At 41.5% G+C, this 21,608-nt stretch overlaps 1 protein-coding gene across 1 annotated transcript in view; it reads left to right on the plus strand.

Moving 5' to 3' along the window:
• Positions 1–21,608, plus strand: part of LOC146867922 (protein-arginine deiminase type-1-like) — a 468,509-nt gene that overhangs the window by 196,589 nt on the left and 250,312 nt on the right. The window contains exons 5-6 of the mRNA XM_085608649.1: positions 126–243; positions 11,754–11,879. Coding sequence (XP_085464775.1) covers positions 126–243; positions 11,754–11,879 — 244 coding nt within the window. The remainder of the gene's footprint in view (positions 1–125; positions 244–11,753; positions 11,880–21,608) is intronic.

The following is a 21,608-nucleotide window of genomic DNA, read 5'->3' on the forward strand; positions in this document are numbered from 1 at the left end:
AACCCACCATTGTTGAGACCCAGGAGCCCCTGACTGCCCTTTAGACCCCTGATGGGATCTGACACTTTCCTCTTTCCCTGTGTAGTTTGCCCCTCATTTGACCTTTTGTTCTTTTATTTCTTCAGTTGTCTTGGACATGGGGCCCATATGGGCATGGCGCCATACTGCTAGTGAACTGTGACAAGGACCAACCTGATTCTAAAGACATGGACAACGAGGATGAGGGCATATTTACATCCAAAGGTAATAGGCATAATATGGTAGGATACTCATCTACAGTAATGGTCATGGTGGGTATCCTTTATGGAGTCATACACTTGTAGTATTTCACCATCACCATTCTTAGGATAATTTAATAATCACCATGCTTTAGAATGCATTAGATATATGAGAGGAGTGTTTCTGTCTGATTACAGTTACTTCTACTTTGTTTGCACCACATCAACAAGACTTTACTTTAGGAAGCCTCCCAGCTGCAGCCATTTTCTCAGTTTTCACATTGTTCAGCATTTGTTTGCTAAGTGCTTAACACATTTTTAGAATCTGCCAGTCGGTCACTAAGCCTCAACTATGAGATCCTAATCTGAGAGCACAAGGTAATAATCTCAATAGATAAGGGATGTTAGCTCAAGAATGAGCATTGCATTTCATTTAGGCGCTCCAAGTAGGATAAAGGTTCAGGTGTATGTGATATGCTAAAGCCAATGTCATGAATAGCACTCTATTGCCTCTGAAATTTCAAAGACAGGCTCCTATTTTTTCCTGAAATTTATCTGTGTAGAGCCTCAAATTTGAACATGAACCTCAGTTTAAGGCATCGCTCTCAAAGTTTATGGCCAATGAAAGCATTAAGCCATTGAGCATAGGCCCCAAGACCAGTTAAAACAAAGTCTCCATGCACACAGATTTTTTTAATAACAGAAAAGGATGAATTTACAGTAAGCCCAGATTGCACTCATATTGATATGTTCCCAACTTTATGAGTCAGCCCACATATACAGACAAGTTTAAAAATTAGGGGCATATTTACAAAAAGTTTGCGTAGGGCAGTGCCACAAGTCTTTTTGCTGCGCTGCACTATGCCAATTTGAAAGGGCAGGAATGCCCCATGTATACGAGATATGGTGCATTCTTGTCCTTCCAACCAGCACCAGTGCACGATTTGATGGCTAGCGCCAACGCATGCACCCTTTCACCATTGTGAAAGTGTGTCTGCGATGTTGGCAGGATTGTTTTTGTGAAGGAGGGTGGAGGCGTTTTGCTCATCTATGTGTGCCACCGAATGCAACACACATGGAAAGAGGAAACAAGCATTGGCATAGCCAATAGGTCTCGCCTTTGGGACCTTATAAGTGTTTAGTTATCCAGCACAATATCCTTGGTGCAACAACATCAAGTGTTGCATGGCTAAACACTTATAAGGTCACAAAGGCGAGACCTATTGGCTATGCCAATGCTTGTTCCTTTTGTATCGTTTGCTACCACTTGTATTTTGTTTGCTCTTGATACTTGCACAATTGTCACTATTTCCTCATGTAACGTAACGTTTGCTTTTGTAACATGCTCACTTGTAAATGTTCTCCTCATGTATCGGTACTGTTCCTATTGTGAAGCGCCCTGACACCTTCGGGTAAAGTCCGCGCTATATAAAAACGCATAAAATAAATAAATAAAATAAAAATCCCAGAGCGGCGCCCTATCTTCACCTTTGGAAAAGGACTAGTTCACTGCTTGAGCCAACATAATGCTCATTACTTGATTTGGGAGCCTTTGAAAATCCACTTTTCCCATTCCAGGTTTGCGTGGCTTCTGCTTCTTTGGTCTGTTACAGGAAGAAACTCTGGAAAAACACGATTGTGCAGTTGTGGCGTTTTCCATGCAATTATAATTTTACCACACTTGCCACTGATTTCACTCTCTGCTGCGTAATTGATAGATTTTAACATTAAAAAGGGTTTCTTTTTTAGCTCAAACAATTCAAAAGTTACCAAAAAAATCCCCACGCGTTGCAGCTCAAAGACATACACTTTGCAAAAGTTTACGGATCACCTTCCTGCTATCGACTGCTGTAGTCAGGAATTAAACTGGTAGTAATGAGGAGAATCCTTTGCCGAAACAGCATTATTATACCTAATTGACGGACAAGCGGAGAGCTTTTGTTTGAAAAGAAACCTTGCTTATTTAAATATAACTCCAATACGTTGGAAAAAATAATAGCTTCATAGTCAAGCATGCTTTGCTAATTAGTCATGCAGATTAACGTTACACAGCAGACAGTGATCTGAAAATGGTTGCTGTAGAAGCACTGAACAATATCGAAATATCACATTTTACTTCTCTTTTCAAAGTCTGATGTCTTTAATCCAACCTTGCCTTCTTGCGAGATACATATGTAATGTAAAATAGTGTAGTGCAACGCTTGTTTTTTTAATGAAAAGAGAGGCTGCAGAGGCCTGTAGTGTGGAAACTAGAACCAAAAGGCCATTCCTAAAACTAACTGATACATGCAAAATAAAAGAGCTGGATAAGGTGAGTGTGCCGCTCACCATAGGCAGCAACTCATGATAAGCAGCCTGAGCCTGCTCCAGTGGACACAGCCAAACACAAGCGCTCGCCAGGCAGCCGCGGCACCCGCGCTTTACTTTTAACATTAAAAGTAAAGCGCAGGTGCCGCGATTATACCAAAAGTAAAGAAATAGATGTGTTTTCTATTACTTTACTTTTGGTATAATCGCGGCACCCGCGCTTTACTTTTAATGTTAAAAGTAAAGCGCGGGTGCAGTGATTAAAACGTCATCGCGATCACGATCGCTGTGAAAGCGAAAGTGATCGCGATGACGCTCTCCTGAGTGCTGCTGGCTGGCCTTGCGCATGGCGGCGCGCGTGACCGCTCACATACACGCAAGCGCTAGGCCAGCAAGCAGCACTTTAAAAAGCGCACATACAAAATTTCTCTCCGAGCCAGGGCAAGCGCTGGGCTCAGCGAGACCTAGAAACGAGGAGAAATGAAACCATTTCCCCTCATTTCCCCTGCTCTTGGGAGGCATAGGTTTTAGCACTGATACAGGTTAAGGGATTTTGTAAATCTGGGGCAGCGTCAAAATCCATGGGAGTTGCGTGGGAACACCAACCACAATGCCCACTGAATACCTCCTTGATGCAGAGTATGGCAACGCAGAGCTTTGCACTGTCTTGCCTTACTCCATATCTAGGAGGCCATGCAAAGCCACGCAGGGTGGATTTGTGTCACCTCATAGATATGATTGAGAGGCTTACCACAGCGGAGCATCAAAAAAAGAGACGCTCTGTGTCTCAGGCCTCTTGTAAATATGACCCCCAATGTTCTTGTGAGTCTCTTTTTCCCACTGACAAAGCAAGGAATGTAATGCATGTAAAAAGAAAACAGCACGTTTGCATTCATGTATATCTATGCACAGATGACAGCGTGTGGACTGCCACTTCACTTGCCATGTGGGCAGGATCCTGCGTGCCAAACTAGGGTCCATACACAGGATTACTTATCCTAATGACAGGCCCAGCACAATGCCCACCCACTGCTCTTAGATATGAGCATTAGCCAAGGTCCCAGATAATAGAAATTCAACAAATTGCCAAGCCAGCAGCTCAGTTTGCAGCACAATAATCCCTTATTCTCCTATCACCCCAAGAAGTTGTCCTATGAAAAACACAGGCAGGGTTCATAAATACAAGTCTAAAATGTATTATCTGCAGACAGAATCTCCATTATTCTCTGTCTAAGCCACAAAAACGGTGCTTTTTAGGTCTCGCCTACGCAGTGCGCAAGCGCTGCGTAGGACAAAGACATTCTGAAATCGATTCAGTTTTGCAGTAAAAAATGTGCACGCATTGCATTGCTTTGAATGGCAACGCATGCACGTTTGGCGATTCCCTTGCGGGAGCAAGCTTTCAGACCATCTGTTTGTAATTAACAGATGGTTCCTGCACGCTCCCACAAGGGAAACAGGCGCAGGCCCCCTCCTCTCTCCCCTCCCCCTGCTGCCTCTCGTCCAACTTTTTTTTCTTTTTACTTTGAGCCCGAGGCGTGCACACTTGTTTTTACTGTGGGCGTAGTCCATCCTCTAAAAAAACGATCTGCCATCGAAGTAGGACACGTTTCACCAAGGCCTCATCCAGACGTTTGCACCACAAGTAGCAAGCTAAACTAATAGGGCCTGCTTTAATGTGGTAGAGCGTGCAAACACACGCATGTGCATGTGCACACATATGCATGTCTGTGTTTTAAACTTTTTACGAAATAGATTCTGCCTGGTGCAGATGGTTTTTACAATGTAGTACAACAGTTGCAGTTTCCAAAGCACCATTGTTCACAGACGTAAACACACACCAGCCTCTTTGCGCCTAGGCCTGAGGTGTTAGCTACTGCGGTTAAAAAGGTTCAGGGCCACTCAAGGCACTGGAAGGAGGGCGGCCAAGAGAGACCACTGAAACGCTTTCTCGTAGTCCACTCATCAGTGAGGGGAGTCCCGCTGATGACGGCCTTCCAGCATCGAAAACAATAAACACAGTTCATTGTCTGTTTTAAAAGGAGCTCATGAGGGTGTTTGTGGGGCCCCTTATCGCACAGCCACTGTACAGAAGCAGATACATTGTTTATTCTGTGCACCGGCGGCTGGAGCCGTTGAGCCTGTTACAAACAACTCCAGCTTCTCCCTGAAACGAACTCTGTGCCGCGCGTGCCACGCACTTCACCCATCCCTGCAACAGATACTCTGGAACTTTCCATCGCTGGATGTAGTGCTATCTGCCTGACAGCTTTGTGGCTGTGACTGCTTTGCACCCACTGCATTCTATCCTGTAGTGGCTGTGTGCAAGCCTAAAATGAGGCGATGTCGTGGTGCGATAACACAGAGGACGGACAATGCTGCCAGGTTTTCCGGGCCTGTTCTGTAAATAAACCCTTGACTATCCCGTGCTCGCATATAAACAGGCTCATGTTGTCATGATTGCCCTTACCCTGGCACTGGGGGTCCTGCTCGTGGGCGGAGAAGAGCAGCTCTAACTGCCCCCTCCCGCCATCAGTGGTGCCACCCTCGTAGTGCCCAAGAGTCTGTGACACTCGTGATGTGAGGAGAACTGCTCATGGGTAAAGGCCGCTGCAGCATGGCATTGACGTGGCAGTCATCTTGAAAAATGCAAGGCCTAAAAAGGTATATTTTTCACCCATCGTCAATTCAACATCAAATAGGTAAAGGTGCAAATATCAGTGAAATGACGTCGGTGGATATCAAAATGTGTAAGACTCCATCCACGTCGATCGTATGGCTGAAGAGGGCTGATCAAAGTCCCTCACTGAGTATTGTAGGGAATATGTGCTGACATGAACTCCGGCTATCAGATACAGACGTCTGTATGATGACTTAAATATACGATGCTAACTGCTGCTGTTTACTTCAATGTGCTACACTTTTAAGAGGTGCATTTTGGAGGAAAATCGTCAAACCATGTTCAAGTAACTAGATTCTATTACAAATAAAATGTAATTGATATAGCATGGCTACCAATCCTTGCCAAAGCCAATATCTTCCGTGGGCATGACCTACTTTCTTCACCAATGCTTTTTTTCCTGCCCACACCCCAATACCAGAGACCAGAGGTATGCAAGTCAGACTTAGCACAGTTCCAATAGCAATAGTTCATCCTGAACTACCAGTCAAGGACCACTCTAGACTGGAACACCAGTAATTACCAGTGGCTGAGATTAATTAAAGATTTCAACCCATGACTTTTCTTTATGTTTTTCGCAGCTAGTATCTTCAATTATCAGGTGACCTGGAAGACTGTGACTGTTTTTATGCATCTTGTGAGGTATTGAGAAAACTTGTCCCCTGGTGTGTTAGAAATCTTCCTGTGTTGTTAATAATCTACCCTCACCCCTCTGAATGTCTTGTGATCACATGTATGATATGTGCTCAAGCACTTTAGAGGTACCTATGATAGGACTGTAAGCTACTGAGAGATGAAGGCATACACACTTATTTTTGAAAACATAGTATCATCCGTTCCTAGTGTCTGGAAAAAGATTTAGGCTTTTATCTACAGCAATCGTTCTTAACACTTTGACTTCTGTGGACCCCCACTTAGTTATTCCCAGAATCCCAGGACCCCACCTAAATCGCTATTGGAACACAGGACACCGTTTTAAGCAATTTTGATGATTTGAGCAGCACAACAATACACAAAAATTCAGAAACAAGCATTCATCAACCAAATACACAAAAGCTGAAATATTTTACGTAATTCACAAACAAATATAAAAACAAGCATTGGCATAGCCAATAGGTCTCGCCTTTGGGACCTTATAAGTGTTTAGCCATGCAACACTTGATGTTGCTGCACCAAGGATATTGTGCTGGATAACTAAACACTTATGAGGTCCCAAAGGCGAGACCTATTGTCTATACCAATGCTTGTTGTTCAAGTCAGCGGGGCCTTGATGATTATGTAAACATGTCTACAAAAATAAAAGTCGGATGTCATGGACTGCTTTTGTCGACTAAACTGCAGTAAAACCTCGGCCTGTACTGTTGTTGAGCGTAGCACAAAAATAAAGTAAAGACATTTAATGGACTCACGTGTGGCCATAAAGTTTCACCAAAAGGCCTACAGGTCACATAGTTCTGGCAGCAATCATATTCTTAAGTCCATTCACTTTGACCTCTGTTCCTATGCCTAACTTTAAAATGATGTCATTCAGTTTCTAACCTCTTCACTTCGAACGCTAACCCAAACAGACTAACCCCAAAGGTCACTGTAATGCAACTTCTAACCTTATTAATGCAGCTGATTTTAACCATTACTGGTGAGGTAAACGAACCCTACCCATATTGCTAAATCCTATCCGTAAATGTAACAGTGACCCTTTCTCTAAAATAGATGTGTTAACTTATTATCAATCTTAATTATAATTATTAATTTACCATGAAAATGGAACCCTAGATCTAGTTCACTACAAAGTGAAATTTTGTTTAGTAATGATATTAATATGATAAATTAATTAAGTTACATTTTTATCAGTGAAAATCATGTACATATGTTACATTAAATTGGTGGGTGTAAGAAATTGTGTTACTGATTGAAGGGGTGAAACCTTACTCGAGCAAGAATTACAGTCCTTGTCAGAGGGAAATCGCAAGCAACCCCAAATTAACATGTGTTCAACCATCTGGCAGCTTGGCGTAGAGCACTCAAGCTTAATTTACAGGCAATGGGTAAAATATTACGCAACACTTTAAAGAGGGATACAGTGAAAATGCAACACGAGAAAACTCCTGCACCAATTCCGAAAAACAGATACAAAGTTTATAAATAAATCAACACCAAATTGTCAAAAGTTCAATCAGTAGAACCAGAGATATGCAATTTTAAAGATTTCAGTAAATATAGCGTGAAAAAGCACAAAGTTCCCACTGTGAATATATGATCGCGATAGACAAGGACAAAGTCACATCTTCAGGTTGACCATGATGGAGCACGGTCCTGCTACAGGGACCCAGCTTGGCCCTCTGAACAAGAGTACCTTAAACTTGGTTCCAAAGAGTTGTGGAATCCCACTTGGAGGATGCGTCATGAAGCAGAGACAATGTGAGGTCCTGGTCGTAGATGCGTCTTGCCTGCGTCAGTTCCAAGGAGCTGCGAGGCTGTGATGGGAGGTCCTGTGTTGTCATTGAGGAGGCTGTATGAGATGGGGCTTATGATGGAAAGTACTATATTGAAGATGCTTGAGGTGGGACTAACAGATGGCAGAGTCCAGTTGCTGAGTTCAAGGATGTTGGATCCTTCTGTCCCCGAGTCTCTAGTCAGGAGGCCAACAAACTAGCTCTTAGAGTCAATCTAGGATCCTGGTGTCAACAGATGAAGATCCCGTTCTTCTCACCCAGGCAAGAGGCCATCAGATCAGCACAGCAGGGCAGCAGTCCTTCAGAGCAGCAGCATTCCAGCAGAGTGGTAGTCTTTTCAGCAGCACAACAGTCCTTCTCCCTGGCAGAGGCCACAGGTCCAGAAGTGATCTGATGGATTGGGGTCTGAGATCTAATATTTATACCTGGTGCCCACTTTGAAGTGGAGGAAGCTTCTACAGGTATCCACCCCACTGAAGAGTCAGGCATCACCTTCCTCCCTGCTTGTCTGGGGTCCCTTCATAAGAGTGCTCAGGCAGTGTCCTTGTGATATGCAAATGTGGTAGGTGACAGCTCCTCTTCCTGAGTAACTTGGAGTGACCCATCCTGCCAACACCGATCTTCCCTTTCTCTCATTGTCTGGGAGCAATACACAAATGCCAAATGCCAGCTACACCTAGTCATGTGACCCAGGGTCAGACTGCAGGCACAAATTGGTTAGGACATGAAAATGCCAACTTTCTAAAAGTGTCTATTGTGAAAAAAAACACTTTACCATTAAACTACTATTCTTTAGACAGCAACACCGATCTGTTTACCTGTTCCTAATTGCAAGCTATGAGCTTAATAAATGCAATAAGGTAACCAAAATGTTATCCTTTTGGAGAGGTAGGCCTTGCAGTAGTAAAAAACAACTTTTGTAGTTTTCCACTACCAGGACATGTAAAACTTAACAATACATATCCTACTCTTTACATACACTGCACCCTGCTTTCTAGGCTGTTTAGGACCTACCCTAGGGGTGACTTATATGTATTAAAATGATGGGCTAGGCTTGGGAAAAGGCTTATTTTGCCAGGCCAAAATGACAGATGAAAACTACACACACAGGATGCGATGGCAGTCCTGACAAGTTAAACGGCTACTTAAATAAGTGGCTCAATCATTGCTGCAGGACCACCTGTTGCATTTAATTTACAGGTCCTGGATACAGGCAGTACCACTTTACTAGGGACTGGCAGGTACATTAAAGGTGTCAACTTGGTGTAAGCCAATTCTATCATGTTGTAAAGAGTGAGCACAAGCACTTTAGCACTGGTTAGCAGTGGTAAAGTGTGCAGAGTCCTACAGCCAGCAAAAACTAAATCGGACAAACAAGAGGGTTGAAGGCAAAAGATTAGGGAGCACCATGCCAAGGATGCCAGGTGTAACTGTTTGTAGCACTCAGAAATTATTATATTGATAGAACTAAAGAAATGTGCCACATAAAACAGGGCAAACCCAAAACACACACATTTTTCAAATGAAAATAAAAAATGTGAGTAAATAATATTTATGATGGTTTTATTGTTTTCTTTTAAATATTGTGGAATTATTTGTTTTTTTAAAACATGCTATTATATTACTTAATTACATCTTAAGGCAGCATTACCCTGCTTTTTTGTTTTTATCTGAACATTAATAACATTTACACATTCACAGTTGATTTGCAGCAGTCAAGATAATGGCGAGTCTAAGTAAAAGCAGTAAAAATAATGGTATCAATAACAGTAATGTGGTCGAAGTGATAGTAATTAGCATTAAGGACACGAAGGGGCCTATTAGGATGGCGGGCCTTGCGGTGTTGGGACCGGCCGCCAGACATGCGGTGGTCCCGCTCCGCGAATTAGGATGCGACCGCCACCCTGGCGGTGGCATTCCGCATTTTGACAATGCGGTGGGTGCTGCTTGCAGCAGCACCCGCCGCAATGTCAAAATCGCATGCTTGGCATTTCCCTGCACCACGTCGCAGGCACCACGCGGTGCCTGCCACTTTGTGCAGGGGATTGCAGGGGGTACCATGGGTACCCCCCAAGTGCAACTGGGCCCCCCAAAGCCAAACACTGCTAGCCTTTCCATGGCGGCATCACCGCCGCCATATTAGTGGCCCACATCCACCTGGCCGGCAATTGGAACGATTGCCAACCGGCAGAAACGCGGCTGGGGACTTTGCTTCCACCGCGATACCCCCGCCATCGTAATATGGCGAGGGGTATTTCACGTTACGATGGTGTAATGGTCGCCACCACCGGCATGGCGGTGGCAATTGTTACGCCATCGCAATGGGCCCCCAAGTACCTGAGGTGCACCATGTGGTTTAAGGCATAGACTGCCATAGCTGAACATTGACTTCTTTTGATAAGGTCATTTAAAGTCTGCTACGTTTTAGCTAACAGTACTCACTCAGTCTGCCATGACTTGTTTATCTATACTTGGAGCAAGTATAGAAAAATAAAAGCCCAATAATGCAAAGCGGAGTTGCCTAGGATGCCATAATGCCCACAAATTGCTTGGCACAAGGTGGCATGTTCATGGATGTAGGGGAGACTGAGCTCAGTGCGCTGACAAGTTGTTCATCCATATTTGGGAAGGAGTTTAGAACATTAGCAACAAATATCTGCAAATCCAGTAAGTAAGGCTTGCATCTGAGTTTGGCAAAAAACATCAAAAACAGCCTCCTTCAAATCAAAATATGATCGATTTCGGTATGCAGTGCATCTAAGAGAAAGAATTTAATTTATGATGATTCAGGGTACTTTCAGATGTAAAATATTCCCTCATGCATTGCAATACATATACTCCATGGGAGGTGGAATATTACACCAAACAGTCTATAGCGAGAGGCGAGACAGATACTGCTCTGGTCAAAGCCAAACTCCATTAGATATATTATTATATGCATCACTGTACAAGTGTTGTCATTAGATTAGCAAATGGTTAAACGGAAAATGTAGCTGGATAAGAGCAGTATGTCATAGAAATCAAATAGTTTTGTTGCAGTAGACCCATAGGGCCACATTTATGCCATTTTGTCGAAGGGCAGCGCAGCAAGGAATCTTGCTGCACTGCCCTACGCCAAAGTGAAATGGCAGTACAGCACGTTCCTGTCCTTTCTTCCTGCACTGATGTCATTTTGGCAGCCCATCCCTAATGTAGAAACCCTTGCCCCATGGTGCAGAGATGCTTCTGATGCAGGCAGAGTTGTTTTTGTGTAGGAAGGGGAATCTTCCTGCACAAAAACATGCCTACAAGGAGTTTACCTCTTTCTATGTGTGCTGGAAAAAAATGAACAGAAATTACCATACTTCTCCTCATTATGCCTCACCTCAGGAGGAGTGCGAAGTTGACGCTTCCCCATCTTTTAATCACTTTTTATATCTGGGGCAGCATCATATTCCATAAGTGCTATGTGGAAAAACTCACCTCAACGTCCATGGAACGCCTCCCCAGCGCAGAGTATAGCCACGCAGCAATTTCCACTCCGTCGTCTTACTCATGATTTATGAAGCCACGCAGGGTGGCTTTGCGTGGCTTAGTAAATCTTAATGATATCCCTGCGTAACGCATGTACCACTTTACATGGTGTATAAAGTGACACAGGGCTCTCATAAATAAGCCCCTAAGACTGCAGCATGATTATGAGAACTGAATGCATGATGCGTCAAGTCGCACTGAGGGGTCTTGCTAGTGGTGGGAAACATTGCCACCGGCAAATTTGCATTTTCAAAATGGGGAGTAAACTGCTGACATCAGATAACAATTGCATTCATCAGCTAACCCTAAGAAATGTACTACTTAGATCAGCAGATCCTGAAAATATGGCACAAGAGCTGCTGTTATGCTGTGCTTAATGCTGTGAAGCCACACCACTGGTAGCAAGACCTCATACTCTCAGCGCTTATGAACAACAGTGGAATGAAGTCCTATGTAAAAACCAATGTATTCCTTGTTTAGTGATTCAGAACAATTCGGTTTCTGTTTTTTCTTGTATTCTGAAGCATTCAGATCTCTAGAATCCTGAGTGAAAGCTCTATCTTTGTTTATTTGCTTACACAGACCTGGAGGATATGTCCATCCTGATCCTGAAAACCCAGGGTCCTAAAGCCTTCTTCAAAACACACGGGGTGCTTCTTCACGTCTCACCGCCTGACTCAGAAAAACTGGGTGTGTTTCACCAGACTGGTGAGTAGGATGCAAAACCCCACCATGCCTGGGCAGTTATGGCCCAGCAGCCCTCAACCGGTAGGTCTGAGCCAAAACACCACCACTCTCGAATTCATCTTTCCTGATCTTAATCTCTCAGTTTTCTGGCCCAGTTTCAATAGTATTGTTAGTTATTTAAACTATAGCAATACACAGTATACCACTGAGGGCATTTAATAGAACATACACTAAGATGAATGGTGAAAGTATCCACAGCTGAAAACAATCAAAGAAATGACATTGAATCTGTATCCATATCCGGCCTAATTAAGCTACAGTTAATCTGCGGTCCTTAATAACTTGTCATTATAACCAAATTATTTTACCATCCCGCAATCAGTTGTCTGCTAGGCACATCCAAGTAAAACAGTGCCGCCTGCGTTGGTTTTCAATCCCTGCAGACCTAAAAAAACATTGATTCGGACAGTAGACAAAAGTACATGATATACAAAATACTCTCACATTATTATCCCCTGAATAATTGGCAGATCCTTGCCATTTGCTTGTAACTTTACCAGTATCACTTTTATTCAATAAGGTAGACCAGCAAGCATTGCATTCTCAACAAGCACTGGCAAAGAAAAAAGGTATGCTATCAGCTGCTGACCTTTTTACTTTGCCAGTGTTTATCTTTTTTGTAATTGGCTTATGCGTGAAGATATGTGACACATGAGCAACTGAACAGCAGTGTTAGGGGAGCTGCCAGGCTCTTAATTAGCACAAGTATTGTCTAATAACCTTTTCTTTTTTTGTAAAAGCATCTATAGCACCTGTGTTCCATGGCAGGGAAGGATACTACTTATTGTACAACTGTGCACACTATACCTGGGTCCCAAAGCTTGGACTAAGGTTCCTTTCTTTTTTAATTCTGCTGGATCTCTCCCGGAATGTAGGAAGAAACTTAAAACACTGCTGATATAACTAGCTCAGCTTTGCACTTCTAGGCAAGAACTTTCTGTTCCGGCCCAGGATACTCTTACGGGTGAGATGCATGTGTTACAAATACAAATAACATAGAAAGACCAAAATGCTATCACTCACAGTCAGGCAAGCGAATGGTTGAAATGGGCTGACTCTCTGTCCCACCTTGTATGCTGTGGTCAACTGAAGCAACATATGAATGGCTCTAAAGCAGGCCAGGGTATGAAGATGCTAGACCCTGTATGTTAGTATGTATAATATATATATTTTTCTTTGAAAGAGGTCTTGGCTACTGCCAGATGTAAGGATCATTGATGTCCTCGACCGATCAGCTTGAGGTTTTGCTAACACATATGAAGAGCTACAATTTCTGAGTACTGCCCACCAGAGTAGGATTCCCAACTAAGCTTAGGTGAAATCTGAAGGCGACCGTGAACATTATATTTACATTTTTCATACTTCAGCTTTAATTGCCATGCAGTGCTCAGTTATAAACTCAGCAATGACTGAAGTAGGTAATAATTCTATGAGTTCTCAACTTTGAACTAGGGTGAGTCAGTTGCAGGGTGGGACTGGCTGCAGCCAGCATCAGGTGTTTCCCCGGGAGGCTCAAAGGGTGGAGGGCCAGTTTTGAAGTGGTGGGGGACGGTTTTGTTACTGGGGGCCGGTTTTGCAGCAATGCTTCAGTATCGCCCCAGTAACAAAAACAGCAAACAAGAGTTTTCAGCATGCCGAGGCAGGCAGTGCTTCCCCCAGGGCCAGGCAGCCATCCCTATACCCCCCCCCCCCACCCTCCCCCAGGGCTGGTCTGAGAAAATTGCCAGGGCTGCCTTTGGTTCCTAGTCCGACTCTGATCAGTTGTAGCCTAAATTTAAACTTGCCTTGAATTTTTTCAGCAGATCCTGATGTGAAGCAATATTTAAACAAAAAAAGGGTGTACTATCACTGATTGCTTAAATATTCCAAACTTTAGTGGCATCTAGATATGTTGCATTGATATAGGAAGTGAAAATACAGAATATACTGTGGGATGTATGTAACCAAGTGGCCAATCATTCGAAAAAATGCTTTATGTGTATAAGACAACGAGGGGACCTGTTTTGCTTTCATAACCCTGAATTGCACTCCCTGAAGTGGCTTGCCATCATAACATAAATATGACTAAACAGTAGCGGCCAGAAACATCAAAATATGGTGAGGCACAATACCTAAAAAACTCACCATATGCTGCGTGTGCTGCCCACAGGGTCTGGTTGCTGTTTCTCTCTTCTCCCGGCGCTCTTCTCTGTGTCTAGGGGCGGAAGAAGAGGGACTTCCTCCCTTGTGCCACACGCAGCTAACCAATCCTGAAGCTTCTGCACATCTCCAGGATTGTTTGGAGCAGCGCTCATTTTGAGGCCTGGGGCTGAAGCAATAGTGTAAATGCATTTATCAGCCCTGGGGCTTGCCCTCATGATGTAGCAGCACGAGCCTGCTACACATAATAGAAGGGTATTTATTACCATTTTATGAATGTGTTTGCCTACTGCGCTGGCAGTGGGTGGGGTGATGATCCTCCGCCATAACAGAGGAGCCGCCACTGCTCCTGTTACAATGTTCAAACTCGTTGATCATAATTTTTACTTCCTAAATGACATTTGTGATAACCCACCTCCTCCAAGGACATGCCCAGAAAATTAGATGAGGCAACATACTGGACAAGATGGACACCTATCAACCACAGCTCTTTGTCACTTGTTTCCATTGGTTTACAATGCTCTTGGTCTTAGTAGGATTAACCTCCACTCCATTATACAGGTTTGTACTGATTGAGAGCTGCCAACTCTTTGAAGGCCAGTGCAATCAAAGAGCACCCTCTTATCAGCATACTAGAGTACAGAGATGGGAAACTTGCCACATGTAGTACACGTGGCCAGAGATGCTCCCAGGTTAGCAGTATCAAAGTTGAAAAGCAGAGTCCTGCTGTACTCCATGGTTAGTTTTAATATTTCTGGAAACTGAAGTAGTTGCACCAGTTTTGACCCAATCCCAAGTATCAGTGTACAAAGACAATCTGGGAGAACTACACCACCTTGATAACTTCTTACACAGTAGGATTCTAAAATCTTGTTGATCAATATAGTATGCACATAATGGGTGTGTTAGACCTGTCAGCCTTACGGTGATCTTCCAAAAACCGACATCCATTTTTCTCAAATTCATTTTTGTTGGCCATAGGCCTTCATGCACTTTACCACCCCTAGCCAGTGCTAACATGTTTGTGTTCCCTCACATAAACATGGTAAATTTGTCTTACACCTCATTGCCATATTAAATGTCTTTATAAGTCCCTAGTAAAGTGGTATACCATGCCCCCAGGGCCTGCAAATTAAATGCATTGAAAGCATTTCATGTTTGGTAGTTAAGAAATTGTAAAAATCCTCTTTAGTTGTAAAGTTGGATTTTAGATTGCAATTTTGAAAATGCCACTCTTAGAAATTTGGCACTCCCCTGCCCTTTGCCATTTGGTTCCTGCGGCCTGTCCTAGGACACATGACTGGGTATAGTTGGCAGTTAGACTTTATTAATCCATCCCAGATAGTCTCACAATAAAGGGATTAGGTATGCCTGGATGGGACATTCCAAGCCCTTCAAAGAGAAACCTCTAGAAACATCTCATACTTCAAAGAAGAAAACAGGTATACAAATAGGACCCTCAGACTCATTTTTCTATTCACTTTCTGGGCCTGCAGAGCGACTCTCAGAGGACTGCCTGTTGCTGTGGTCTGCTGTGTATTCAACAGCACTCCTTTCTGCACCTGGAAGGTCTGCTTTGCTGTCTGGAGCCTGCCTTGAAGCCTCAGAGGCCTGCCTTACGGTTTGAGCCCTGCTTCTTCACCTGAACCCAGGACTACCAGAGTGACTCCAAAGGCTAGTTTACTTGCCTCTTGTTAAGAGGAACATAGATATAACAGGCTCCCACCTTCTTGAACCTGCACCTGAACCCAGTCTGATTAAGTCCGAAAGCCCACCTCCAAGTGGTGCCCCTCTAGATCTAGACACTTGGTGGTGGTGCTAAAGGTGCCCAGATAGCCAAAATCCAAAACATAGGGCCCAACCGTCTCATCTATCAGGCCACGGTACAATGCTGGTTTGCAAACCTTTGCTGTTGCTCCTGCTATGTTCTTCCCCACAGTAGCAACTCTTGTTCAGCGGTCCTTCGCCAAAGGGGGATCCAGCCTTCTGGAACTCTTGTCAGCTTCAACCTCCACTCTTGTCCTGCTGGAGATTTTTGACTTCTAAAAAAGGTTCTAAGTCCGAACGTAAAAAACGTCACTGCAGCTTCGTCCAGCAGCTCCTCGATGACGACGCTCCCTCCTCAGACACTGCCTGCAGGTCTTGCTCCACTGAACTTCACCTTCTCAGAACTTTTTCTTCAAAATATCTTTTGAGTCCGAAGGCAAGCACTGATCTGGCCCAATCCACTTTTTGTATCCGACCCATGCTCCATCGCGGGTGCCTATTGTATTCAACTCGTACGAGTGAATGTCCGCGGTCGACCCTTTGATCTTTTAGGTGCTACGCTTTACTAAAAATTTAAAAAATCATAACACCGGTTCTGTTGATTAGATTTTTGTCATTTGGCTGTCAAATAATTTATTTAATTATACTCTATGTTTCGAAATTGTTGTGGGATTTTTTAGTGTTGTGTTTTCACTTTATTAGTGCTTGCGCGCTGAATACACATTGCCTCTAAGGTAAGCCTGAGTGTTTTTGTGCCAAGCTACCAGTGGGTTAAGCACAGGTTAATTTAGTGAATTTCATGGTTTTACACTAAAGGGGACGGTAGATGATGCTCGAATAGGGGTCTCCTCATCCATTTTAATTTATGAATTAATAATTGGTTGTTAATTAATTTTAATTAAATAACTGGTGATTAATTCTGGTAATTGTGTTATTAATTTTAGTTTTGTGTTGTGGTGTTTATAGGTGTAAAGGGTGGGAATCAATTAATTTTTAATTGATGAATTCATAACTGGTTAATTAATTTTAAATAATTAATTGGTAATTAAGTATGGTATTTGTGTAAGTAATGTTAGGTGTGTGTTATGGGGTTTATAGGGGTAAAGGGTGTTCCGTAGTTTATTTATTTTTTATTATTAATTTTTTGTTAATTGATATTAATTAAATTAATTACAATTTTATTATGGTAATTGTTTAATTAGTTTTAGGTGGGTGTTGCGGTGTTTATAGGAGTAAAGGGTGGGAAGTAATTTGTGTTTGATTAATTAATATATAGTTGTTAATTAATGTTAATATTCTGATATTTATTTTGGGTAATTGTTTATTTGTTGTGTGTTGTTTTTACTTTTAAAGGGGTAAAGGGTAGGTATTAAATACATTTTAATTACTTTATTATTATTAGTTGTTAACAGTAACAGTTTTTAATTCAAAATAAAAGTTTTAATTGTGTTTTACTATTTTATAGTTTAATTTAGGTGTGTTTTGTGTCTATTATAGTGTTAAAGTGTATGTAGTCAATGTATATTTGCTTTTTCAATCAATTGTTTTTTAATTGATTATTAATTATGTTAGTTAAGGAAGTAAATATCATTTAAAATGTTGAAGTGTTTTGTTTTTGGTGTGGTTTTATAGGGTGGGAAATAAAATAAATACATTCATGTATTAATAAAACAATGTATTTGTCAATATTTTCTAGTTTAAAAAAAGTTAAAAAAAAAAGATATTTATTATTTTATTTTATACAATATTAGTAGGTTTTTGTTATATGTAATTAATATTATATGTTTTCTTTTTATATATTTATTATATTTGATTTTTCAATTTTTAAACATTGTTTATTTATTGTTATGATTTTTTAAATTTTTTATGTATATCTATTTTTATAACTGTTTGAGTGTGAATAATCATTTTTGTCTCCCCGCAATCCAACACTTTCTCAAATGTTGCACTCACTGGAGTGGTAATAGTAATTTTTACCTCTCTGCTATCCAGCACGTTCCCTTTTGTTGCACTTACTGGAGTGGGAATAGTACTTTTTACCCCTTCGCTATCCAACACTTTCTCTACTGTTGCACTCACTGGAATGGGTATAGTCATTTTTACCCCTTCGCTATCCAGCACTTTCCCTTCTGTTACACTCAGTGGAGAGGTAATATTAGTTTTAACCCCTTTGATATCCGACACTTTCCCTACTGTTGCTCTCACTGGAGTGGGAATAGTAAATTGTACCCCTCTGCTATCCAACACATTCCCTACTGTTGCACTTACTGGAGTGGGAATAGTTATTTTTACCCCTTCGCTATCCAGCACTTTCCCTGCTTTTGCACTCAGTGGAGTGGGAAAAGTAATTTACCCTTCCGCTATCTAACACTTTCCCTACTGTTGCACTTTTTGGAGTGGGGATAGTATTTTTTGCCCCTCCGCCATCTAACACTTTCCCTGCTGTTGCACTCAGTGGAGAGGTATTAATACTTTTAACCCCTTTGCTATCCAACACTTTCCCTACTGTTGCTTTCACTGTAGTGAGAATAGTAATGTTTACCCCTTTGCTATCCAACACTTTAATTACTGTTACACTCACTCGAGTTGGAATAGTAACTGTAATTTTCCACTATTCAACACTTACCCTACTGTTGCAGTCACTGGAGTGGGAATAGTTATTTGTACCCCTCTGCTATCCAACACTTTCCCTACTGTTGCACTGATTTCATTGTGAAATTGAAGTTTAAATATTTTTTATTAGTTTAATGTTTTATTTTACTATAGATTTTTGTTTCTTAATATATTTAAAATCAGTAATATCTATTTTTATTTTTTATAATTTTTTAAACATTTAACATAAATTAAAAATAATAGTTTATTAATTGTTTGAAAGTCAACATATATGTATAAATTATTATGTTTGTGTGTTTATTTTTTATTACGTTTATCTGTTGTGTTTTATTAAAATGCATATTAAATGTATTTTCCTTGTTAAAATTATATTTAATATATCCATATTTTTTACATCAACATTTTGTAGTCGATATTTTTGTACTTACCTGCTTAAGTATAGGAGTCGATATTTTTGTTGTTTATATTTTTTAGCATCAATATTTTTTACATTGATATTGTGTCAGTGACAGGGCTGAACTGGCCGTAGCGGGCACCTGGCAATCCCCTGGTGCGCCACACGAGTGGGGGCCGGTTTTGGGCCCCTGGGGGCCGATTTTGTTACAGGGCCGTTTTTGCAGCATGGCTGCAAAATCGGCCCTGTAACAAAATCGGCCAAAAAACCGGCCCTGCAAAGAGCTCGGCGGCACCCCCAACCCCCCACCGGGGGTGGGGGAGGGGGACAGCCGAGCACTTTGCCAGGGCCGTTTTTGGTTCCCAGTCCGGCCCTGGCCAGTGAAAGGGTTGTTTTAAGTTACTCATATTTTATAAATCTCCAAGTAAAATGCGAACATTTAAGTTCCATGGATCCTAAATAGTAATGCCTGCATCTATTAATTCGAAACTCCCAGCCTTTGAACAAAGCAGAAAACACTAATAAAGTTTCTCGGAACATGTATGATGTTTTTATTTGCAAACTTGGGGATATTTATCCCATTTAATCGCTTCCATGCAAGCAGCCAAATATATACATGAAGGGGAAATTCTTTTGACCTCTCACTGGAACATTCATCATTAGTTTATGTCTATTTAAAATTAACAAGCATGACACAGTGTTGTTCATTGATTTGGCATTTCACCTGGGAAAGACTAAAGCCTTAAACCCTAGTGTTTTAGTTCTGCCGCTTGATAAGATGCCAGCACTAACTAAGAAAAATATCAAATGTGTAGGGTTAATGCTGGTTAGTAAAAATCCATAGTAGTGTGTTGTCTTTTTCTCCCTTTTTATTGGCCAGATGGTTAAATTCTCTAGAAACAGTCTTCAGACACACAGTATTAATCTATCTTCATTTGAAATATGTATTCATTTCAATGATACTGCGCTGTCTCAGTCAATGGGTCATCCAACCCATGTTCAAACTATTCGAGGATTTAAACTACTTCTAGAAAAAATTAATTAGGTGCATCTGTTTAGAAGCCAGTCAACAAAGACACCCTTCATTGACATCAGAATTTTATTTTTGCACAGGGATAATTATCATGAGGTTAGTACACATGGGCAACCATCTGTTAGAAATGCAAACATGAGTCTTACAGCTCATTTTGGTGAGCTTAGTCAACAACAAGAACAAGAGTGTGCCTGCCGACTGTGACTGTCGCTGGAACTGAAGCTCATTTGTTGGTATGTCTTTGACTTCAGAAGATGGTCCAGCCATGTCAAATTCAGTTTACTGTCTTCATGTGACATTATTATGAATTGAGACCTGGAGAAGGACTAACCTGACTGTGAAGGATAATATATGCAAGATTAATGAAACCATTCAGTATAAAGACCAAGAGTTAATTTGGAAATAAGTTGCTGATGGCTTCACTACCCCAGGACACTAGAGCGTCCCACAGGTCACAAATTCAAAGTGGGAATTACATGTTAGTGAACTATGTGCAACATCATCCAAAATCTGGATTTGTATGATAAGAAATCTGATTAGGTAATGATCAGTTCAGAAGAAATTACGGAGGTCTACTTTATGGTTAAGGCGAGTAAGGCAGTAGGACCTGATGGAATGCCAAATGTGGTTTACAAGAAAGCTCAGGAAGTATGCACACTTTTCTTACATGTATGTTTTAAGTACATAAAGAAAACAGAGAACATTCCACATGCTTTGTGTAGTTCTTTAATAGAGCATATATTTTAAAAAATGGATCCCGGTAGATTAAGCTGCACACCACCTTATCTCATTGATTGACTAAATGTCCAAAATATTTGTTCTCATATTGTTGCGAGAAGTTGAGGATTGGGTAATAATAACTATTTCCCATATACCCATGTTCCAAGCAGGGTCAACACTGGGACAGTCAACCATAAATCACATTGTTGCATGGAATTACATTACTCTTCAAGCGATATATCAAGTTAGTTTATATATATGCTTTGTAGGCTTGAAATCTGCCTTTGATGTGGTGCCCGAGGACTCTTCTATGCCAAGCTTGCAAGGTTGAATATCGCTCGTGGCTTACTTAAACTTTTGTTTGCCCATCATGCAAATACATGGGCACAGATTGCAGTAGGACCGTGTCATCAGCAAGGTCCTAACACATAATAGTCTTCAACAGGTGTTTGTGCTGGTACCAGTTCAGGTTTCCTTGTTCATACATGATATGCCTTTCTTCTTAAAGAAAGTTAATTGTGGCCCACCTGTTTGTACTGGTAAATGTCACACATTCCTAGGGTTTCAAAGACTGTTGTATGTCTTAGAGAATTATTGTGTAATAGATTATTATACATACAACCCAAATCGTGGTAATGTAACTAGTAAAGAAGCAACGTCATTATTTTGTGAGCTATCAATGGAGCAGGTACCATCCTACAAATACTTGGATACCATGATTAAATGAGTTCCAAATTTTTTATACTTGGGGGTTCCATTTTTTAGCCGGAGCACATGGGTGCACTTGAAAAGTGTAAGGGCAACACAGTTCGAGCTGGCTCTTGCTTCCCTGTTAGACCTGACATCTTTGGTGTGTTTTTCCCCTGCCTTTTTGCTTCTGAACTCCTGTTTTTGACCCTGTGTTGCATTTTGTTTATGCTGGTTTTAGAACTCTCTGCATTTTACCACTGCTTATCAGTGCTAAAGTGCAAGTACTCCCTGTGACAATTGTGATTATAATTGGTTATCCATGAGTGACATATTT

Source organism: Triturus cristatus, chromosome 1_2 (genome assembly GCF_964204655.1).
Source record: "Triturus cristatus chromosome 1_2, aTriCri1.1, whole genome shotgun sequence".
NCBI lineage: Eukaryota > Metazoa > Chordata > Amphibia > Caudata > Salamandridae > Triturus > Triturus cristatus.